Below are 24,549 nucleotides of genomic sequence, written 5' to 3'. Positions count from 1 at the left end.
GGTGCGAAGTGTGTAAAACTTCGTAAGAACAGTTTCGATGCTGAAATACCGTTACACTTTCATTGCGGACAGTGCGGTAAACGAACGAGTTTCAGGAAGAATACATCATACAAATTATCCATCCAGACCACCGCTATGGACTTTCACGTGACGACAACACCGACGACGAGTAAGGTAATTCGTCTCCTTTGCAATGACAAGTATCTTTGTAACGCTTTTCTTTTGTTGTTACAGTAGTGACCAACGTAAACATACTCATAACGCCCGCTATCAGAATCGCATGATCAATTTCCGATCGCACGCTCGATATGTATCGTTTGGACCCCTCGACTTCGATAGGCAATCATTCTTGGAAATTAAATCGTTCATATGGCTCTGAGCACTACGGGACTTAACGTCTATGGTCATCAGTCCCCTAGAACTTACAACTACTTAAACCTAACTAAGCTAAGGACATCACACAACACCCAGTCATCACGAGGCAGAGAAAATCCCTAACCCCACCGGGAATCGAACACGGGCGCGGGAAGCGAGAACGCTACCGCACGACCACGAGCTGCGGACTCTTGGAAATCACCAAAAGCTTATTACGTTGGCAACTAAAAGGTAAGGATATTTCATTAGCACGTTAAAGAAAATCTTTTTGAACTGTTAATATAAATATGGGTGCGACGTATTTGATTTAACGGTATGAAACGACATGTTCACCTGTTTAATTCCAGCCATTGAAGATATTTTTGTCCATATACCAGAAATGTTAGTTTGAATGTGAGCATTAAAGATCATAGGCAGAAAAGATTAGCAGACTGACTGAGGAAATCATATTGGACAAACACAGAAATAACTGTAAGAATGTCACTGATTAATAATCCTCAAATTGGAAAGCAGAAAAAAACTTATTCAGCTTTAATACCGTCTATAACGTTCGTTGCTTACGTAATATTGGGAATTCTGGTTCCAGTTTTTTAGATATTTTAATTTAATTTACACCTCAATGCTGTAAGATGGCAAGGTCGAACAATGAAAAGATGGTGGGAGAACTCGACGAAACCGTAACAGGTCATGAGGCCCAATATATGGAAGGAAGATGATGACGAATTTAAAAACACATTAATTCAAAAATATTCTTTAATTTGTATCTACAATGCTGTTTGAACTTTTGCTTCGATGTGGCCGAAGAATAGGCTATGTTCCTATGTTAAAAATATGGTTCGGTTTGTTGTTATTCTGATTGTTTATAACATTTAAATAGCATTTACAGTTAATATTCTCACAAAATATCTGTTTTTTGTAATTAAAGTTTAAAAATCATTAATTACTCTGGTCACATGACTGAAAATGCTGTGTTATTGGCTGATGCTGTGGTGATATCCTTGTGTTATACGAGCGTTAGCTGAAGTTACGAGGATTGTACGTACTTTTATTGCAAACAGTTTAGCTGTTTAGTGATGAAAACGCAATTACAACTTTTAAGTAAGAAAAGAAGGAATTTTGTGAACGCTGATAGTGGAAGTCCTGCGAAAGTTGATGCGTTTATGCTCCACCCATTTAGAACGCCGGCATGTGCAACGACGTACATTGCTTTCTGCAATATCATTAAACTCGCTCAAAACTAAGGAATTTCAATAACTTTGGCAAATGGCTTCGTGTATTATAAGTAAATTGTCGACAGTCAGTCATGAGCTATGACGCAAAGTCCAAATTATTCTTGGCAAAACTTAGTGCTGATTTCCTGTGTAGAAAGTAGTCAGCAGACATTCTGCATCCGTTAGGCCTTCTGTGGCGCAACTGACTGCGCATTCGCCCGCAGTGTAATAGGTCACAGGTTCAAATGCTGGTAGGATCACGTATTTTTAAAAGTTTTACGCGAAATACGAAAATAGCATTATCAAGAACTGATGGTTGCAGTTGTTTCGATTGTGGGATGTATTATAGATAGCTTCACATTCATCTTAGTCTGACAAACGGACAACAGAGGATAAATGCATTTACTTTACGAACAAACAATTCACTTTTTGGGAAAGCTTTGCTAGTAGTGAAGATATCATCATACGTCCACAGTACAAATGAGGTGTAGGACGATGAGGTTATACCGAGCGATATAAAGCGTGTACAACATTGAGGTGATACAAACGTAAGGGCTGTGATTTTCGTGAGTGTAAATTAACATTAGCATCTGAAGCAGACTTACTTAATCTTTATGTAAGATGATGAAACTGCAGAAGTTTAAACAATAAGGATCATAAGTTGATAGTACGAAAATAAAAACTTAGTTTCAAATATAGTAAAAAATTTGTGGTCAAATTAACTAGAAACATCTTCTTGAACTTGATGTGTGTGACAGTGATTGCAAATGCAAGCGCATGTAAACAGAAAGGAAAACACAATAATATTCTGCTTCTGATCGGTGTGGTGAGGTTTTATAATATTGATTTTGTTTTCGTTTGAGACGACTGTCGAGTCGTTTTACAAATAAGTTAAAATGTTGTTTCGGGTTAGACTAGAATCGCGATCTATGAACATCGTCTTATAAAATTCGACAGTTTACTGCTCTAAAATATGATCTACAGAATCATTGAGGTGTAGTGACATAAGACGACAATTTTCAGTTGGAGTTTAATTTCGTTGAAAATATCCTCCATGTAACAGTGGGAGAGCATATGACGGAGATAATTTGATGTTAACTTCACATTGTAACACATTTTTAATTAAGTTAGTGAACTTGTGCTTCTACATGGTGGCAATTTACCAGTACAGGGCAACCGCATATTACGCATCTTCTCATTCTCTGGAACACTCAAAAACAACTTCTCACGAGTTTTTGTAGATGTATTTGCATAGTATGGTACTACATGCCATTTGTAACCCATTTTCCGAAACTTGAATTCCAAAGCAAGATATTACTATGAATTATCATTTTTACTGTAGGAATAGCGAGCTAGGCAGTGGCGTCACAGGCATCACATGACTCGAATGGAGCGTTTTAACGGGCGTTCAAATTATTTGAATTTCATTTCCGTTTTTATAAAAGAATGCTAAAATTCAAGAGGAAAAAACGTGTTAGGAGCATAAAATGACGTAATTAATCATTTAAGACAATTTCCAGAAAACAGTCAAATGCCCTATTGTTACATATTTTCATTTTCTACTATTAACAGCTACACACCGTTTCTGATTTGTGCTATTTTTTTCTCTTGCTTACAAAATCGTGTTAACGGATTTATTGCATTATTTGCATGTCAGATTTTTCATGTTGACTGTCATAATAAATGCTGAACAAGATCAGTTTTCAAAGCAACTTATTATACGGTGTTTAGGTAAGTACAGAATTATAACATCCCAATAGAATTCTAACACACCAATTAGGTGGTAGAAGAGACTCTCAATTATGTAGGATTGAACCAAGATAATCATTGTTTGCATTTTTTAACATGTTACACAGTCATGGCAACAGAACTGTAGAATCCGTAGCTCGCCACCTACATATTTCGCTGTGTTGCAAGCAATAAACTATATCGTTTGCGAAGGCCTCAACTCGACGAGAGGACATCTTTTCGACCTATAAATTCCACATTTTTTCCCTCTCTACTAAACAAATGATGCATTACTGCTATGATTAAGCTGTGTAGCAGCAGGAAGGGGAGGGGGACGTCCTTGTGCGAGTTAGGAACGGATTTTCGGCAGTGTACTGTAGCTGTGTTTGTTTTATGCTGAACCCGTGAGCTGGAGTGTTGGAACTGTCCCTGTCTGTAGCTCATTATACGCTGCACGCGGACACGATAGGGAAACGATGAAGACACTACTTTGGTAACGTTCTGCCAAATGCTTGCATACCTTGACTGCAGAAAAGCACCGAAACGAAACTGGCGGAAAAAAAGACTGCGGACACCTATGGCTGGTCTGTTCATATGAGAACAACAGAGCTGCAGAAACCATTCTGAGAAACAGTACCACACTGAGGTGAGAAATGCACATCGACAGATGTCGGTAGAATCGCGTTTTTTTTTTTTTTTTTTTTTTTTTGGTCATCGGTCTACTGACTGGTTTGATGCGGCCCGCCACGAATTCCTTTCCTGTGCTAACCTCTTCATCTCAGAGTAGCACTTGCAACCTACGTCCTCAATTATTTGCTTGACGTGTTCCAATCTCTGTCTTCCTCTACAGTTTTTGCCCTCTACAGCTCCCTCTAGTACCATGGAAGTCATTCCCTCATGTCTTAGCAGATGTCCTATCATCCTGTCCCTTCTCCTTATCAGTGTTTTCCACATATTCCTTTCCTCTCCGATTCTGCGTAGAACCTCCTCATTCCTTACCTTATCAGTCCACCTAATTTTCAACATTCGTCTATAGCACCACATCTCAAATGCTTTGATTCTCTTGTGTTCCGGTTTTCCCACAGTCCATGTTTCACTACCATACAATGCTGTACTCCAGACGTACATTCTCAGAAATTTCTTCCTCAAATTAAGGCCGGTATTTGATATTAGTAGACTTCTCTTGGCCAGAAATGCCTTTTTTGCCATAGCGAGTCTGCTTTTGATGTCCTCCTTGCTCCGTCCGTCATTGGTTATTTTACTGCCTAGGTAGCAGAATTCCTTAACTTCATTGACTTCGTGACCATCAATCCTGATGTTAAGTTTCTCGCTGTTCTCATTTCTACTACTTCTCATTACCTTCGTCTTTCTCCGATTTACTCTCAAACCATACTGTGTACTCATTAGACTGTTCATTCCGTTCAGCAGATCATTTAATTCTTCTTCACTTTCACTCAGGATAGCAATGTCATCAGCGAATCGTATCATTGATATCCTTTCACCTTTTATTTTAATTCCACTGCTGAACCTTTCTTTTATTTCCATCGTTGCTTCCTCGATGTACAGATTGAAGAGTAGGGGCGAAAGGCTACAGCCTTGTCTTACACCCTTCTTAATACGAGCACTTCGTTCTTGATCGTCCACTCTTATTATTCCCTCTTGGTTGTTGTACATATTGTACATGACCCGTCTCTCCCTATAGCTTACCCCTACTTTTTTCAGAATCTCGAACAGCTTGCACCATTTTATACTGTCGAACGCTTTTTACAGGTCGACAAATCCTATGAAAGTGTCTTGATTTTTCTTTAGCCTTGCTTCCATTATTAGCCGCAACGTCAGAATTGCCTCTCTCGTCCCTTTGCTTTTCCTAAAGCCAAACTGATCGTCACCTAGCGAATTCTCAATTTTCTTTTCCATTCTTCTGTATATTATTCTTGTAAGTAGCTTCGATGCATGAGCTGTTAAGCAGATTGTGCGATAATTCTCGCACTTGTCAGCTCTTGCCGTCTTCGGAATTGTGTGGATGTATCGCGTACACCAGGTATAAATGGGCAGTGCATCGGCGGAGCTGGCATTTGTTCTCAAGTGATTCATGTGAAAAGGTTTCCGACGTGATTGTGGCCGTACGACAGGAATTAACAGACTTTGAACGCGGAATGGTAGCTGGAAGTAGACGCATTGGACATTACATTTCGGAAATCGTTAGGGAATTCAATATTCCGAGATCCACAGCGTCAGGAGTGTATCCCGAATACAAAATTTCAGGCATCACCTCTCACCCAACAATGCAGTAGCCGACGGCTTTCACTTACCGATAGAGAGTAGCAGAGTTTCCGTCGAGTTGCCAGTGCTAACAGACAAGCAACGGTCCGTGGAATAACCGTAGAAAGCAATGTGGACGTACGACGAACGTATCCGTTAGGACAGCGCGGTGAAATCTGGTGTTAATGTGCTATGGGAAAAGACGACCGATCAGAGTAACTTTGCTAACAGCACGACATCGCCCGCACCGCTTCTCCTGGGCTCGTGACCATATCGACCGGACCCTAGTCGGCTGCAAAACCGTGGCCCGAGAAGATGAGTCCCGATTTCAGTTAGTAACAGCTGATGGCAGGGTTAGAGTGTGGCGCAGACCCTACTAAGCGAATGAACCAAGTTGTCAACAAGGCACTGTGCGAGCTGGTGGTGGTTCCATAATGGTGTGGGCTGAGTTTATATGGAATGGGCTGTGTCCTCTGGTCCAACTGAATCGATAATTGACTGGAAATGTTCGGCTACTTGGAGGCCATTTGCAGCCTTTCATGAATTTCATGTTCCTAAACAACGATGGAATTTTTGTGCGTGACAACGCGACCATGTCACCAGGCCTCAGTTGTTCACGATTGATTTGAAGGATATTCTGGACAATTCGAGTGAATGATTTGGCCTTACAATCGCCCGCATCAACCCCATCGGACATTTGTGGAACGTAATCGAGAGGTCAGTTCATGCACAAACTCCAGCACTGGCAACACTTTTCGCCATTATGGATGGCTATAGAGGCGGCGCAGCACAATATTTCTCCAGGGGACATTCAACGACTAGTTCAGTCCATGCCACTTCTAGTTTCTGCACTACGCCGGGCAAAAGAGAGTACGACACGATATTAGGACGTATCCCATGACTTTTGTCACTTCAGTGACAAATGTCAGCTTAGCACGCCACCAGAAACGATATATTCCTTCGAAGTTTCTGATTTGTACGGTGTGATCAATTTCACGGTCAGGAGAGTGGAGTAAAGGAAGATTATATTCTTATGATGGAGGTTAAATGGCAGGCTGTGAATTAAAAAGATCTGAGTTTTTATGTGGATTCCAGAACTTAAGAAAATGTTTAGACGAAGAACTAAAGCATGCGGAAAATATAACAGGGAAACATAATTCACTCTAATTTAGTTACGAAAACATATTTGGTTTAAAATCCGAAGTTTGCAAATTTTCTTCGCTGATTGCCCAGCTCATTACCCAGCCATGTTCAGATCAGTCTAAAATATTGTTCAGTAAGTGACAGTCATTACACGTCGTCCTAGTTAAATAAAATACTAAAGCTAATGTTTTATTTGATTATATAAACTGACAAAGATGTTCGCTTTAGGGTTTTATTTAACTAGAACGACTTAGCTCTACAAAAATACGATAATGCCACGCACAATGCCAAATACGAGTGCCACACACTGAACAGCATTTTAGATTCAGCTGAAGATGGCTCAGTAAGGAGCGATCTTGAAGTAGGTTTTCTATCCGTATACGTTTTAAATCAATTGCTCACATATCTTCCTCCATTGACAGCGTCAAAGAATATCATTAATTACGTAAGCTTCCAACAATATTATCTTTAGCATTCAACCCGTTCTACAGTTAATAAGAGTTTGAACAAAACTGTAAAGAAAAATGGTCAAAGTTCCACAGGCGTTTGTCTTTATTAACTGTTGATTAGTTTCGGATCTTTTCAGTCCATTTTCAAATCATCCACATACGTCATACAACAAAATCCATTACGCGTGAACGCCGGTCACATGGCGTGTGAGTGTGGCTGGGAGCAACATATTATTTACAATACGACCGTGTTGTCCTGCACGCTGCGAACTTATTTGACCTCAGTATCGTTACACTGGGGAGTGATGTCGCTTCGATTGACTTACCATGGCCGGCCGGAGTGGCCGCGCGGTTCTAGGCACTACAGTCTGGAACCGAGTGGCCGCTACGGTCGCAGGTTCGAATCCTGCTTCGGGCATGGATGTGTGTGATGTCCTTAGGTTAGTTAGGTTTAATTAGTTCTAAGTTCTAGGCGACAGATGACCTCAGAAGTTAAGTCGCATAGTGCTCAGAGCCATTCATCAGTCCCTAAGCTTACACAACACTTAACCTAAATTATCCTAAGGACAAACACACGCACCCATGCTCGAGGGAGGATTCTAACCTCCGCCGGGACCAGCCGCACAATCCGTGACTGCAGCGCCTCAGACCGCTCGGCTAATCCCGCGCGGCGTAGGAAACAAGAAGGCACCTTAAGCGTCTGCTATTCCTGTCTCTGTGAATTATTGAATTATGTATAAGATGTACAGACATAATGTGTGATCGACATAGTATTAATAAGGTTCAGACTAAAATTTCACGTATCAAATCGCAAAAGCTGGATGATCTGTAAGAAGGAGCCAAAGAAGTCAACGGTGTCGAGCAAGAAAACAAAAATCCTTGTACAATCTTCCAAGGCATAACAAAATGAGAAATCAACAGACAGTATACGAAATACAGACCGAGGCAATGTGATGTGAGATCAGAGAGGCATTCTACAAGAAGTTCGTAAGTACTTTCAAAACCTCTACGGAGAGGATGTTACTGATGATAAAGAAGCTCATAATCTTTTGAGACATGTAACAATGAAGCTCGATGTGGAAGATATTCTGTCGCTGTGCAGCCCATTCACGGGAGAAATTCTTAACTCAATAAGACAAGCAGCAAAAGAGGAGCCACCAGGCTCGGACGGAATACCCAGTGAGTTTTATACAAAATTTTGGGAGACGATAAAATAGCATATACTGACGCCATGAACTGTATTTAGATACACGAAGATATTCCGTGAGATTTTAAAGCAGTAGTGCTCATTCGAAAAGAGACGAACGACAGACATTTATCTAAGATGTTATACGTAAGATGTTAAATACAGCATTGAAGATTAGATTGAAACAGGCGATGAAGAAAATATCAGGCTACCATCAGGCTCTGTTCCAGGCAAATCTACACTGATAAGCCGAAACATTATGACGACTGACGACCGCAACGTGGCACTGCGAGCACGCGATGCGGCAACGGAAGTATGCAGGCGGAGCAGACACGGACGGGGATCACGCTAGCGAAGATATGGACAGCAAATGGGGAAACTGAAATAAGCGACTTTGATGAGATTCCATGAGAGAGATAGAGAAATTCCCGTCAGGAACAAATTTAGAAGACTGGTGAACAACTACCAAGGTTTCAAAACGGCATCAACGTCCAAAAGACGGAGAGGACCATTGTCTGAAGAGCGTAAACAGGCACTTCTTGGTGGGCTCAGAAGATACTGGCAGGAAGTCAAAGCTGGAACAAGAACAAGCTCTTGACAATAGAGTGAGCCTCTACAATAATAATTAAAAAAGGCGACTTTGACAAAGGGAAAATTATTATTACGCAGAACTTGTGAAGCTGGTCGAATGTTCGTGTGCTACTGTCGTCAGCGTCTGCAAATCGACGTAGGAGTACAGTGAAACTAGCACTAAGCGCTAAATGGTCAGACGTCCACGACGTGGTGTTCGGAGGCTTGACTGATCTGTAAAGTAGGACAGGCATCTCTGCCGAAAGAGCACAATGCTGGTGCACTCATAAGCGTTTCGGAGCACACCATTCATCGTACATCCTCGTCAGACCACCCCTACTCGTTGACACATTGGCGCAAAGACATCGTCAATTACGACTGCAGTGGGCACAGGACCATCGGGATTCGACCGTCGATCAATGGGAAGGTGCTGGCTCTTCCAGCGAATCCATTTTTGCTACACTAGGTCGATGGTCGTCTCCGCAAACGCCGTCAACGAGGTGAACAACGGCTCGCCACGGTCACAGGCTGGTGGGAGCAATATTATGCCATGGGAAGTATTCTCCTGGGCTTACATCGGATCTGTTGTAGTAATCAAAGGCACACTGACAGCAGCGAACTACCCTCATCCCTTAATACTTGATGCCTTCCCCAGCAGCGATGTCGTGTTTCATCTGGATAACCGTCCGTGTCTCGGAGCCAGAACCGTGCTACAGTGGTTTGAGGAGCATTACAGTGAGTTCACTTTGATGTCTCTGCGACCAAATACTCCTGACGTAAATCCTATGGAACCCATCCGGGGTCGCTATTGGGCGCCATCTCCGTGTGCACAAAGCAGAGGCCCGCATTTACGCGAATTACATGACCTGCGCGTAGACATCTAATGCCACTTACCTCCACAAGCCTACCAACAAACTATCGGATCCCTGATACGTCGAATCAGTATTGTACCGAGTGATCAAAAAGTCAGTATAAATTTGAAAACTTAATAAACCACGGAATAATGTAGATAGAGAGGTAAAAATTGACACCCATGCTTGGAATGACATGGGGTTTTATTAGAACAAAAAAAAAAAACAAAAAAACAAAGTTCACAAAATGTCCGACAGATGGCGCAAAACGTCAGTGACTGCGCATGACAATCGTGTATGAAAGGAGCTGTAATGAGAGAGAGAATCAGATGCGCCAGCAGTCGCAGCATGTTGACGTTACGTGAAAAGGCTAGTGCTAGTTCAGCGTTACGATCCTATCGCCATAGGAAGGGGATTCGAACGGGTAAAGGTCCGTTGACAAATGCAGCTGTGGCGAGAATGATTTCGACGTTCGAAGCCACGTGTTGTTTAGACGATAGACCCCGTAGTGGCCGACCGAGCACAAGGCGTAATGCTGCTGAGACAGTTCAGGAAGAAATGGAGACTGTAGCTGGTTCGTCTACGCACGGGGAAGTCAGCGCTCGTGCAGTCGCATGTCGCACCGGCATTCCATACACTACCGTTTGGTTGGCACTGAGGCGTACCCTCCGATGCTATCCGTACAAAATCCATCTCCATCATGAACTGTTACCTGGCGATTTAGTGAAGCGGAGGGCATTTGCGGTGTGGGCGTTTCAAAAGATGGCGGAAGATGACGATTGGTTGAGTAACGTGTTGTTGACCGACGAAGCTCATTTCACACTCCGAGGGACTGTCAACGCCCACAACTGCAGAATTTGGGCTACCGAAAATCTTAGAACTGTCGTGGAAACTCCATTGCACGACGAGAAAGTCACGGTATGGGTTGGATTTACCACATCTACCGTTATCGAGCCTTGTTTCATCGAGGAAGTGCGTGATTTTGGTGTTGTAACTGCTACCGTGACGGGTGAGAGGTACGCCGATATGTTACAGAATCGCATCATCCCCAGCCTGGCTGATAAACACCTGCTGCAATGTTTATGCAGGGTGGCGCTCCCCCCCCCCCCCCCCCCCCCCGATATTGTTAGACTCGTGATTGATCTCTTGCGCGCGTCGTTTGGTGATGATCGTGTGCTTAGCCACCACTTTCGTCATGCTTGGCCTCCCAGGTCCCCAGACCTCAGTCCGTGCGATTATTGGCTTTGGGGTTACGTGAAGTCACAAGTGTATCGTGATCGACCGACATCTCTAGGGATGCTGAAAGACAACATCCGAAGCCCGTGCCTCACCATAATTCCGGACATGCTTTACAGTGCTGTTCACAACATTATTCCTCGACTACAGCTATTGTTGGAATGTTGGTGGACATATTGAGCGTTTCCTGTAAATAACATCATCTTTGTTTTGTCTTACTTTGTTATGCTAATTATTGCTATTCTGACCAGATGAAGCTCCATATGTAGGGCATTTTTTGAACTTTTGTATTTTTTTTGGTTCTAATAAAACCTCATGTCATTCCAAGCATGTGTGTCAATTTGTACCTCTCTAGCTACATTATTCCGTGATTTATTCAGTTTTCAAATTTATACCGACTTTTTGATCTTTCCGTTCCAAAGACGGATAAAGCAGTTATGAAGCAGGTAATTATAATGTTTTGGCTCATAAGTGCATAGTAGCCAGGTTGTACTGATTACAAAAACTTGATAGGAGTGTCACATAATATGCTTGGCGGAAGCATGGCTCTCGTTGCTTATATATCTGGAAGTGAGCTTTCTTCGCTTTGCTCTCTTTATGTGCGCTTTAATTATAAAATAAACAAATTAATTTGCCCCTGATGCTATTAGCGAACAAGACAAATATAACTAGGTTGAATCTGTGAGCAAGAGACGTAAAATAACTATCAGCCACGCAATAATAATTGTTCACTAAATAAAGTTTATTGTCTTCAACATTTTCTTTAATTCGAAGGCTGGTGAAACCAGCGTCTCTGTTAAGTGGTGACCTGAGAACCAACTATAGCTGTTAGTTAACTCACTATATAAAAATTAAATAAATTAAAACTGCTGAATAAATCGAGACTGTGTCCTCAGCTAAACGTTAATTGAAAATAAAAGGCTTACCAACTCACACCTAAACAGAGTCTGAATGAAATAATCTGTCTAACTCAGGCAAACTGAGTCAAAATTCAGTCTCAGCGTTCAGAATTAGAAACCCAAACCGACATCACACGAAAATCACAAGTTCAGCGGAGCTGCTAGGAGAAAAACATTCGGAGACACTACTGTGTGCGCCAGCAGCAGATCTGACGTCACGTCCGCCCGTTTTCAAACTTTGACAGTTCCGCGTGTCACGCCAGCCAGCGGTCGGTCAAGCCGGACTGCCAAAGAGGCTGTAGGGCCGTCACGATACACTTGTGACTTCACGTAACCCCAAAGCCAATAATCGCACGGACTGAGGTCTGGGGACCTGGGAGGCCAAGCGTGACGAAAGTGGTGGCTAAGCACTGGTGCGAAACTATTCAAGTCCTTCTAAAGAAGACTCGAAAAACTCCTATATTTCTACACGAACGCGGCTGGAATACCGCACAGACTTATACCACTGATCAGCATAGTTCCTGCCTTGACCAAGTCATACTGAACACTGTCCTGAAACAAGGTGACCGTCGCCTCAGTTCATCCGTCCACCGAAAATTCCACATAACGTCACTTAAAATGAGTTTCGCAGTTTCAGCAGCCTAGTTTATATCTTTTGATACTTACATAATATTATGCTTGTGAATACGCCATTAGATGCGCGCTAAAATTCTAGTCCAAATCGAGGCATTATATTTAATTCTATGCTCAATTGTCGCCAAATATTTAAGTTTAAATAGTTTCAAAACTCCGCTGCAGTGCCTGCAAAGAGTTCATACTCTTCGTACCGTTCAATGTTACAATAATTACTGATGTGGCGCTACTCTCTGACTGGGTTTTTAGTCCTCTTTCCAATGCACTTTTCATAATTAAAATATCTAAGATAGTTCACGACTTAAGAGTGAAACTACAAAAATTTATAAACAAATAATAAAAAAACATAATAAAAAATATAAATCTGAAGAGCTAAAGGTTGAATATTGTGGGCAACGCCCTCCGCCAACACATATCGCCTTCCTGGATGTATACTTGTCTTGGTTTCATAATTTATATTAATTTTCGTTTGAAATCCAATTAAACTGCGCCTCACAGCTTAATTAATCGTACTACAAATCGTGTGAATATATCAGTCCAAAGGCCTCGCCGGATGTTACAGTTTGAGTACTTGATTACCATTGTACATTAAATAATAAACAAGTTATTAAACATTTGCTGATTAGCAGTTACAAAAGCTTTTAGGTGCTGTGTTTTTTGACATGTTTGACTTACAATTAATATCTGCCCATTGGCAGAATCGTGGTGCTTCCCTCTGTAATATGACGTACCTCCCCTCAGGTTATCATTCACGGTTTACGCTGATGAGTGCAAACATGAACAATATGTGAGACACTACTGTGTGCGCGAGCAGTAGATTTGACGTCACGTCCGCCCGTTTTCAAACTTTGACAGTTACGCGTGTCACGCCAGCCAGCGGTCGGCCAAGCCGGACTGCCAAGAGTCTGTAGGGCCGCCATATCTCAGTACACGGAGCTTCATGAATTCACCGTGAACCCTCTTGCCTCGCCGCACTGCACTGAAGCAGAGGCACGCATGTTTAACTCACACGCAGGTACGAATGTATTTGAGATATTCCATGTTTCAATGAATTGTTATTGTTGTTATTGCTATTAAGCTGTGTATTAGTTAGGCTATTTCTCTCTATGGTCGGTGAAATGCTAGTGTAAAGCCTCTGAATGACATCAACCTCTCTCGTCATCTTGGAGGGCTCTACTTTTGCTTCTGGGGAGAAGGGCCACACACAGGCGTACACCACTTAGACCTGTAGGACAGAGAGACCCCATATAATGCCATTTTAAACTTGTTAACTTTATTAACAGGATTCTTTTTTTCTGTTCTGGGAAGTTATGTTGCAACTTTTTTCAGTTTTCTCCTTGCTGATGGCTTTCATTCTGATGAAAGTATGTATCCTTACGATACACATTAAAACAAGGTTCTGACAAAAGATAACGCTTTTTAAGACCGTAAACGCAAAGTCGCAGTGTTTGCAATGTCTTCGGATGACCAGTTATCACACATTGTTGACAGTCAGAAAAATAGCCTTCAATCACTTTTTGAACATGTTTTAATTTCAGTAACTCAGAGCTACATCGATGGAGACGATCCTGTAAATCTGTATTTATTTACATAAGTTCTTTTATTTCTGTTTCCTTAATTTCTAATTGTTGGCATTAGCACACATTGTCGTTCACAGCAGCGTTTGTTTTCACGTTTAACGTTTTGTCTAGTAGCAATTTCTTCATTAGTTGGTAATATATTTACGTGTAAAATATCTTCTCCTTCTTTACGGAGCTTCGTTTCTGCGCCCGAATGTTTCTTTCATTATTAGACTCATTACTACGCTATAAATCAGCTCTGGGGGCGATAGATTTAGAGTTGGAACAGCAACAGTCTTCAGCTTGCGTTTCAAAGGAATATTCAACAGTTCACTTCAAATCCCTTTCATAATCCGAAACAGTAAAATGTATTGAGTACACACGAGCACTTTCAACTGAAAACGAATCTACAAGTTTACAAGAATTTATCCATTTTCATTTCGTCTCATTGTTTTTAGGAAATGTGTGAAACTTAATTCGTAACTTACATACTTGTCTGTTATGGTTCGAACAACAGGCGATCGCGCAGTAGACCATTATTTTTCACTTATAAACTTACTCTAAAAAAAACCCTCAATACAGTACACTGATTAATAATGGCGTAACTCTGTACTCAGTCGCAAGTCACTGCTACGGCGTAAAAAAAGGCGCCAGTCGGGAACGAGAGAGCAGAGAAGGCTCTGAAGATGACTTCAGCCAATTGCACGCTGACCGAGCTCTCTCCAGGACGAGAACGCGACGGCAGCTGCCTCTATGCGAGGAGAACATAAGCGCCGCTCCCGATTGGCCGCGGCCCAGTTGAGCAGAAACCTCAAGATTAGCGACCTGAATAGAAGTGTCAACTGTATTACTTCACTTAGGAATTGTTTATACTGAAGAGATTTCTTATTTTGCATGTCGCCCTTTGCTTGCAACACATCTATGTACTTCTCAGACTTAAGTATCGTCATTTCTCTTATTGTAATAAAAACCCATTAATACGATTTGGTTGAATATTGTCTAGCGATCCGAGAAAGCAGGTTTCGTAGAATCCCCATAGTTGACGACTAGGCAGGATTCAACAGTCACGAACGAAAATTCACACTGCCGTAAATAACCATATTCTCGCTTGTAAACGTAATTACAACACAGTATGTTATGGCAATATTGTGGGCTACTGAATGCTGGTTGGGTTCACTATGACGTCAGCAGCGCGGCTTCCTACTGTGCATACACCTCATCATGCCTCCCATGAATTCTACAGAGTGAGGCAAAAGTCTGGGTACATCCCTGTAAAGGTCGAGCTGTGTGAGGAATGATAATGGCATCTGGTATGGGCTGTCTGTAGGTGGGGGGCAACTCCAGGAGCTATGGCGGCAGCGGCTGCCATCTTAAAATCCGCCATCCTGGATTTGGTTTACGTGCTTCAAATGGGAAGGGGTTCATGGACCGTCGTGTTGCAGGGGTAACGTCGACAACTAAGATGAAAGCAGCCATATTATCAGTTGACTTCTTGAAAGCGTTAGCCAGGATAAGTCACAAGTACCTATATAGCGCAATGACTGCAAAAGGAAGTAGCCAAGTTTTATTAAACGTCATTAAATGACTGTACAGGCTCGGAAATCGTGGTAAATGACGGATTTCATAAATATAAATTGATCTGTAAAGCAAGGATAACCCTTATCGATGATGATGTTAACGATAGTGCTGCATCTCCTTTTGTTGGCAGTAGAACACCACGTTTCACCATTAAATGCGTTTAGTGTAGGATTCACATGTAAAGTTTATGCTGACGATGTCAGAATGACAGCAAGGAACCAAGAAGATCTGACGAAAGTTATGAAGATACTCGAAAATTACAGTGGAGGTCAGGTGCTACTAAACTTGACCTCCACGAGACCAAGATTCTTTTGTGTAGAGAGGGTATTCGATTAGTCACAGTCATGGAGTTCATGAGACAGTACCTTAAAATACAAGGTATAGACATGTAGACCAACCCAAAATAAGTGGCTGCAGGTAAGTGAAGAAAGATGCTGCGAGTTGTTAGAGGGAAACTGAAAGAAAATGTCGACAGAGATCTTTCATAACTCCAAAAAGTGAAGATTGTTGATAATCATATTTTGGCTGAAATTAGGTATATGGTAGAGACAGCGCCAATATCGAAATTAATCGCAAATAGGATGAAGTCTAGAATAAACTGGCTTATTTGGTAGTCTAAGGTCAACTTTAGCATTACCGCAGAGTGGAGGAGGATCAGGACTGCGGGGTATTAAAAGGTGATGCAATGCGATAATTTTGTATGGATCGCTGAAGGAAGCAAAAGCGTTACCAAATGGTTTAACAGATGTAATTTCGAAACAGATGCGATCAGAAAGCCTGAGCCCACCGGTGAATATATCACATATCACTCGCGTCTTGGACTGTGTAAGCTATGTTACAGAGAACACAGTTACATATTGGACAAGATAAGACATAAAACTTCCTTAAAACCTGCGGAGGTGTATGAAGAGACGCTAATTCAATCCGAAGTGAATAGGATGGAAAGAAAATATACGGACAGAAACTGGATAGCAGTATGAGCAAACGTATCCAACAAATATAGACCTTTGCAGTCAACCTGACGTTGGGTTGTCAGTGAAAAAATAGCAAGAAATGAAAAACTTAACTGAATTAAACTAAATCTAACTATCAACTTTCCTTACTGAGAAGAAAAAGACAACTTGGAGCACAGAATTCTCTGCATCAAATACTAGAAGATGCGCCTGTGGACAAAATTTAAGCTTGCTTCAATGAGTAGCACAGACCAAAGGCATACACTGTGGTGACAAAAGTCATAGAATGGCAATCTCCACACATACAGATGGCATTAGTATCGCGTATACAAGGTATAAAAGGGCAGTGCATTGGCGGAACTGTCTTTCTTACCCAACTGGTTCATGTGAAAAGGTTTCCGACGTGTTTATGGTTTATGGCCATACGATGGGAATTAACAGACGTCGACGGCGGATTGGCAGTTAGAGATCCACACATGGGAGATTCTATTTCGGATATCCTTAGGGCATCCAATATTTCGAGATCCACAATATGAAGAGTGTGCCGAGATTACCAAATTTCAGGGATTACCTCTCACCACATTCAACGCAGTGGCCGACAGCCTTCACTTAACAATCGAGAGCAACGGCGTCTGCGTAGAGTTGTCAGTGCTAACATACAAGCAACACTGCGTGAAATAACTGCAGAAGTCAATGTGGGCATACGATGAACGTATCCGTTGGGACAGTGGGGTGAAATATGGTGTTAATTGGCTATGGCGGCAGACGACCGACTTAAGCACTTTTGCTAACAGCACGACGTCATCGCCAGCACCTCCTCTGGGCTCGTTGACATGTCGATTGGACCCTAGAGGACAGGAAAACCATGGCCCAGGCAGATGGAGCCCGATTTCAATTGATAAGAGCTGAAATATTGTTCATGTAACGCAGAGCGATGCTGGAAGCTGCTGCCATCAGGTACGGCGGGAACGCGAGATGCTCTGTCCTCAGGTGATTTTAAATGACCAATGACTGAACTACGGCGGACAACCCATTTTGTATCTCTGAATTTACACTCGTGTCCTAAGCTAACCTCAACTTCTTCAGGCGCAATGTATCCGAGAGAGCGGCGGTCAGCAACCTGCAGCAGAACTACACACATCAAAAAAAGTTTTGCATCAACCCAGTTCCCAGAAGTTCTGAAGATAGACGTTGACTATGGATATTGTATCACAGACACAGTCCCTTTGACTGTTTAGCGATGTCACTAAACCCAAACCCGCCCAAAGATGTAAACACCCATGCATGAGAAGCGCTTATTAGGCGGAGGGGGTCCGACAGCCGATCAGTTCCAGTCATTCCACCAGGTAGGAGGTACACGGTTCGTGTTGTCTGTAGTTCAACGATGCCTAGACCGTCAATATCGCTCGTCGATCGTGTCCGCATTGTTACTTTGTGCCAGGAAGAGATCTCAACAAGAGAAGTGTCCAGGCGTCTCGGAGTGAACCAAAGCGATGTTGTTCGGACATGGAGGAGATACAGAGAGACAGGAACTGTCGATGACATGCCTCGCTCAGGCCGCCCAAGGGCTACTACTGCAGCGGATGACCACTACCTGTGGATTATGGCTCGGAGGCACCATGACAGCAATGCGACCACGTTGAACAATGTTTTTCGTGCAGTCACAGGACGTCGTGTTACGACTCAAACTGTGCGCAATAGGTTGCATGATGCGCAACTTCACTACCGACGTCCATGGCGAGGTTCATCTTTGCAACCACGACACCGTGCAACGCGGTACAGATGGGCCCAACAACATGCCGAATGGAACGCTCAGGATTGGCATCATGTTCTCCACCGATGAGTGTTGCTTATGCCTTCAACCAATCGTCGGAGACGTGTTTGGATGCAACACAGTCAGGCTGGACGCCTTAGACACACTGTTCAGCGAGTGCAACAAGGTGGGGGTTCCCTGCTGTTTTGGGGTGGCATTATGTGGGGTCGACGTACGCCGCTGGTGGTCATGGAAGGCGCCGTACCGGCTGTACGATACGTGAATGCCATCGTCCGACCTATAGTGCAACCATATCGGCAGCATACTGGCGAGGCATTCGTCTTCATGTACTACAATTCTCTCTCCCATCGTGCACATCTTATGAATGACTTCCTTCAGTATAACGACATCGCTCGAGTGGCCAGCATGTTCTCCAGACATGAACCATATCGAACATGTCTGAGATAGGTGTTTATGGACGACGTGATCCACCAACCATTCTGAGGGATCTACGCCGTTGAGAAGTGGGACAATCTGGACCAACAGTGCCTTGATGAACTTGTGTATAGTATGCCACGACGAATACGGCCATGCATTAATGCAAGAGGACGTGTTACTGGGTATTAGAGTTACCGGTGAGTACAGCAATCTGGACCACCACCTCTGAAAGTCACTCCGTATGGTGGTACAACATTCAATGTGTGGTTTTCATGAGTAATAAAAAGGGCGGAAATGATGTTTATGTTGATCTCTATTCCAATTTTCTGTACAGGTTCGGTAAATCTCGGAACCGAGGTGATGCAAAACTTTTTTTGATGTGTGTATTAATCACGCTTGCTTTGATCACGACGGGTGAAGATGACATGTGCGAGGAAACTCAAGAGACAAAATATTCAGTTTCTGCGCCAAAAGTGAACTATAACATCTCGCTTTTTCTACGCGAGCTGACGCATACTGACCGACGAGCACTCCTGGTTGGAACTCACGAGTTACAGATGGCACAGGCAGACTGGAAACGAAAAATAATGATAGGAAGAAAGATAAGAGGAAATAAAAAAGTGAATACGATGATGAAAATGATGCGACAAAAGATTAAAAAAATTATATTTAAAGCAATTAATTGATAATAATAATAAGAGTCATTTTGATAAAGATTTAAAAATAAAAGAAACATAGTCATGTGAGAGGATTCGAACGCAGGACATTCAGTCCGTTGAACAGTCATATTACCAATGTGCTATGGAAAACCTTCACTATGTTTGCTTATATTTATGTCTATTGCACCATTTGCAGCGATCATTTGCGGTCTTCACGAAGTTCGGATTCACGTCGTGTCATAAATGAAGTTTATGTACTGTAGGTCGGTCCCTATGATGACAGTAACTGAGTATGTAAAGCCGAATCGCTTGTTGTGCGGAAGTATCCAGTAGTCTTTGACTAGTGTCGTTCCCATCGTTTTGTGCGTATTGTTTCGGGTGTGTTTAAATGTGTAATGAAATGCGAAATAAAAGGATCGGACGTGAGAGTTGAGATCCAAACAAAACAAGAAAAAAGCCAGACAAGGAATCGGAAGTGAACTGACCGTTCGTTTGTTGTGGCTGTTTGGCAACGACGAACAGTTCGGGCGTAAAGTTGAGCTCCTTGGTTGGAGGAACCCACATCCAACACATGAAGTGTGGTGTCACCGCCAGACACCACACTTGCTAGGTGGGAGCCTTTTAAATCGGCCGCGGTCCGCTAGTATACGACGGACCCGCGTGTCGCCACTGTCAGTAATTGCAGACCGTGCGCCGCCACACGGCAGGTCTAGAGAGACGTACTGGCACTCGCCCCAGTTGTACAGCCGACGTTGCTAGGAAAGGTTCACTGAGAATTACGCTCTCAATTGCCGAGACGATAGTTAGCATAGCCTTCATCTAAGTCAATTGCTACGACCTAGCAAGGCGCCATTTATCCTTTGCTATGTATCTAATGAAGCATGTACAGTAACAAGACCAATGTTCACCAATTGTGGATTAAAGTTAAGTATTCCAGCAGCTACGTACTTTTCTTTATAGCATTCATTACGTATCCTGTTTCAGACCTCACGCCAGCCTGCGTGAGTTTAAGTGCGTGCCTTTCGGTTACCCGTCACTGTGGACAGGCTGTCTTGTCAGTCCACTACATGAAGTGTCAACTGTCAAGTAATTTTAATCACAGTATAGTTTTAAAGTTGGTTTTATTGTGAGGTGTAACAGTTTGAAGTCAGCTTGTGGAAACTGCTAAATATGGAATAAAGTAATATTGAAGTGAAAATACGTTCTCACTTTTGACGTAACTGAATTGATGTGTGGATAAACAGAACCTGGACACCTTTTTGCAGATTTAACGTTAAAGAATCATTAACCAACGAGGACTGTGCCAAGATAAAAAAGAAATTAACATTAACGAATAGAAATAATGCAAAACGTTTTTTACTGATTCTCTCACTCTCTGATTCATACTTTTATTAATGACATCTCTTGTGCGGCAGGGGCGTCCACTTTGATGAAAACCTAGTTGCCAGTGAAAAAGTCTATTAAAGGTGTCTTTGTAGGATGGATGAGTGGGTTCTAGGGCAGCACACTCACAATGAAAGTAACTCAGAATAGTGAATAGTAAAATAACTTTGACAACGCTCTGTAGAGCAGCTGCACAATAGAGATTCAGCCTATCTGTGCTGCGTTGACTACAGTCCAATGAACGCAAACTAAATAATGTTCTCTGAACTTAAGTGGGAAGAAAACTGATCTTCTCTGTCTCTGTCCATAATTCTATTCACTGTTCTGTTTCTACTGAATACGAACCACTGTCCAGCTATCGGCCACTGTTTCTATCTCACTCGACGGGTTGAAGACGAAGTCACGACAAACTTTCTGCAGGAACTCCCTAGCAAGACATGGACTGACATAACTTGCGACAGACAGCTGCTACTCGCGCACGGTTACTTAAGCGCGCGTCTCTTTCGCTGATGGCGTTGCTGCTCCACAGGGTGTGATTCTCGCGGACAGCGTGACTGATTTAAGTGCAGTGATGTTCCTGCTGCGGACGGAGTCCACGATACTTCTGGTAACAACTGTCGCAAATTCTTCTCGTGTGTTCTCAGTACACCACATTATTTCCAATACACACACAGTAATTGCGCAACACTGGATTATTTAATATCGTTTCAATTAGATTTTGGTACTTTTTATTGCTCAAGAAGAGAGTAGAGACGTCAGAGTTCTCAACAGTATAGCGGAAGAAACTACGCCGAATTGACGGCAGTGTTGCACGGAATCAGCGTGGTCTCTCCTAAGATTGACTTCTTTGGATTTTTGTTCGGTATGTTTATTTAGTAACTCGGAGGACGAGCCTTTCCTTCCAATATTACTTGATTAAGCGACTACAAGGAGATATCAGATAGATTCTAATTCGTTGTTGGATCATTGTGTGACTGACATCGTCAAGTACACTTAGTTTAATTCATATTGTTTGCGTATATTGGGTGTTTGGGTAGAAGCATACTGTACTCAAAAAATGGTTTAAATGCCTCTAAGCACTAAGGGACTTAACATCTGAGGTCATCAGTCTCCTAGACTTAGAACTACTTAAACCTAACTAACCTGAGGACATCACACACATCCATGCCCGAGGCAGGATTCGAACCTGCTACCGAAGCAGCAGCGCGGTTCCGGACTGAAGCGCCTAGAACCGCTCGGCCACAGCGGCCGGCCCATACTGTACTAGCTCAGTGTAAGAAAGAACGGGAATGTATGCTTATCCCAAACCATTTTCCTTCCGGGAAGCTGTTGGGAAATTCTTGAGACGCAGCCATGGGAACGAGTAGCGGTCTGCCGCGGTCATTTCTGTAGAGTTTGGCGGCGAAGCAGCTTAAGAGTCGCAAACCCTGAGACGCGGTGGCGTTCGGCGCCTGGCCGTCTCGGCCGTAGACAGTACAGCAGATTCCTCACGGCTTGAGACGTGCCACCACGGCGCATCTAGCCTTTAAATTGTCGAGCGCGTAGGCAAGTCGCGTTCCCACGGACACTGTAACCGACTTGACTTGGATTGGCAGGTTCACATTTTGTCGATAAAATAGGGAGATATGCCAGAACCTTTGATGCAAAAAAAGAAAAAAAGTCCAAGTGGGATACTGCTCGGCGCGCGGAAGAAAGCGGCTTCTAGAAATATGATTCACCAGCCACACTGAAAGAGGAGGGGAAACCGAGACTTGCTGTAGGAAACGCAGTAGAGAAACGTGGTTTATCTGCGTCTTCGTCCGCAGCTCGTGGTCGTGCGGTAGCGTTCTCGCTTCCCACGCCCGGGTTCCAGGGTTCGATTCCCGGCGGGGTCAGGGATTTTCTCTGCCTCGTGATGACTGGGTGTTGTGTGATGTCCTTAGGTTAGTTAGGTTTAAGTAGTTCTAAGTTCTAGGGGACTGATGACCATAGCTGTTAAGTCCCATAGTGCTCAGAGCCATTTTATCTGCGTCTTCCGTTTTAGAGCTGGTTCACATCTGACGTGCTCTGCGCTGACAATGGGCGAACTTGCTGCCTTGCTGCCCTGTGCTCTTTTGCAGTAGATAGCTCAAATCAAATGGCTCTGAGGGCTATGGGACTTAACTTCTGAGGTCATCAGTCCCCTAGAACTTAGAACTACTTAAACCTAACTAACCTAAGGACAGTGCCCGCAGACGGCCACGGAGTCACAGGAGAGCCCGTAAAGCCTGGTGTCAAGAACACCGTTCATGGTCGTTGGAACAGAGGTCCCAGGTTATGTTCACGGACGAGTCCAGGTACAGTCTGAACAGTGATTCTCGTTGGGTTTTCATCCGGCGTGAACCAGGAACCAGATACCAACCCCTTAATGTCCTTGAAAGGGACCTATGTGGAGGTCGTGGTTTGATGGTGTCGGGTGCGATTATGATTGGTGCACGTACACCCCTGCATGTCTTTGACAGAGGAACTGTAACAGGTCAGGTGTATCGGGACTTCATTTTGCCCCAGTATGTTCCGCCTTTTCAGGGGTGCAGTGGGTCCCACCTTCCTCCTGGTCGATGATAACGCACGGCTCCACCGAGCTGCCATCGTGGAGGAGTACCTTGAAACAGAAGATATCATGGAAATGGAGTGGCCTGCCTGTTCTCCAGACCTAAACCCCATAGACCACGTCTGGGATGCTCTCGGTCGACGTATCGCTGCACGTCTTCAAACCCCTAGGAAACTTCAGGAGCTTGGACGGGCACTGGTGCAAGAATGGGAGGCTCGAGCAGCTGCTCGACCACCTGATCCAGAGTATGCCAACCCGCTGTGCGGCCTGTGTACACGTGCATTGTGATCATATCCTATAATGCTATGCGCTGGAAACAGTGGCGTTTTGTAGTACATGTGTTTTGGGACGGTTTTCTCAACATCACCAATACCGTGGACTCACAGATCTGTGTCGCGTGGATTCGCTATGTGCCTATGCTATTAGCGCCAGTTTTGTGTAGTGCCACGTTGTGTGGCACCACATTCTGCAATTATCCGTAATTTATAAGCATTAGTGTAAATCGCTTGTAAGCACCTATGCTCAGTCCCTGCCATCACTAGCCGGAAGGGTGGACGTCATAACTGAGGATGGTAGGCGCGCGCCCATTGTGTTGCACCAGTGTGTGGAGAAGCGTGAATGTTTGCCGTGAGCGCATCGCAGCGGCTGACCTGAGGAGGCGTCGTTGGCGGCGACCTGCAGGCGGTCGAGGTGGCGGGAGAGGGCGGGCAGGCGGCGGCTCAGCAGGTCACGGAAGACGGCCATGTCCACCGACAGGCCGCGCAGGTTGTTGGCGAAGTAGCTCTCCGGCAGCACGCCCTCCACCAGGAAGATCATCACCTGCGCACGCCAAGGGGCCGCCGATCACACTCTGACAGCTAACTACAGTACCTAGTCTAACGTACGCAGTCGCTACTCTCACTTGTTACCATCTGATGACAGATGAAGCGACACTTGCGCTCATAGCGGCGAGAAAGCAAGCTCTCTATTACAGTCATTTGTGCCGTACGAATTATATTTAGTTTTTATGATTTTCTTACGTAATTTGCGAAGTACTTAAATAAATAAATAAATAAATAAATAAAATAAAAAAATGGTTAGCGTTCGAGCTTCCTAAAACGAACGAACATATGTG

At 43.5% G+C, this 24,549-nt stretch overlaps 1 protein-coding gene across 1 annotated transcript in view; it reads right to left on the bottom strand.

Moving 5' to 3' along the window:
• LOC126458427 (uncharacterized) overlaps nt 1-24,549 on the bottom strand; it is a 255,352-nt gene that overhangs the window by 111,220 nt on the left and 119,583 nt on the right. Inside the window, exon 3 of the mRNA XM_050095509.1 lies at nt 24,086-24,254. Coding sequence (XP_049951466.1) covers nt 24,086-24,254 — 169 coding nt within the window. The remainder of the gene's footprint in view (nt 1-24,085; nt 24,255-24,549) is intronic.

This window comes from Schistocerca serialis, chromosome 1 (genome assembly GCF_023864345.2).
Source record: "Schistocerca serialis cubense isolate TAMUIC-IGC-003099 chromosome 1, iqSchSeri2.2, whole genome shotgun sequence".
NCBI lineage: Eukaryota > Metazoa > Arthropoda > Insecta > Orthoptera > Acrididae > Schistocerca > Schistocerca serialis.
Note: the sequence above shows the minus strand (reverse complement) of the source record. Positions and strands in the feature narration are given on the sequence as shown.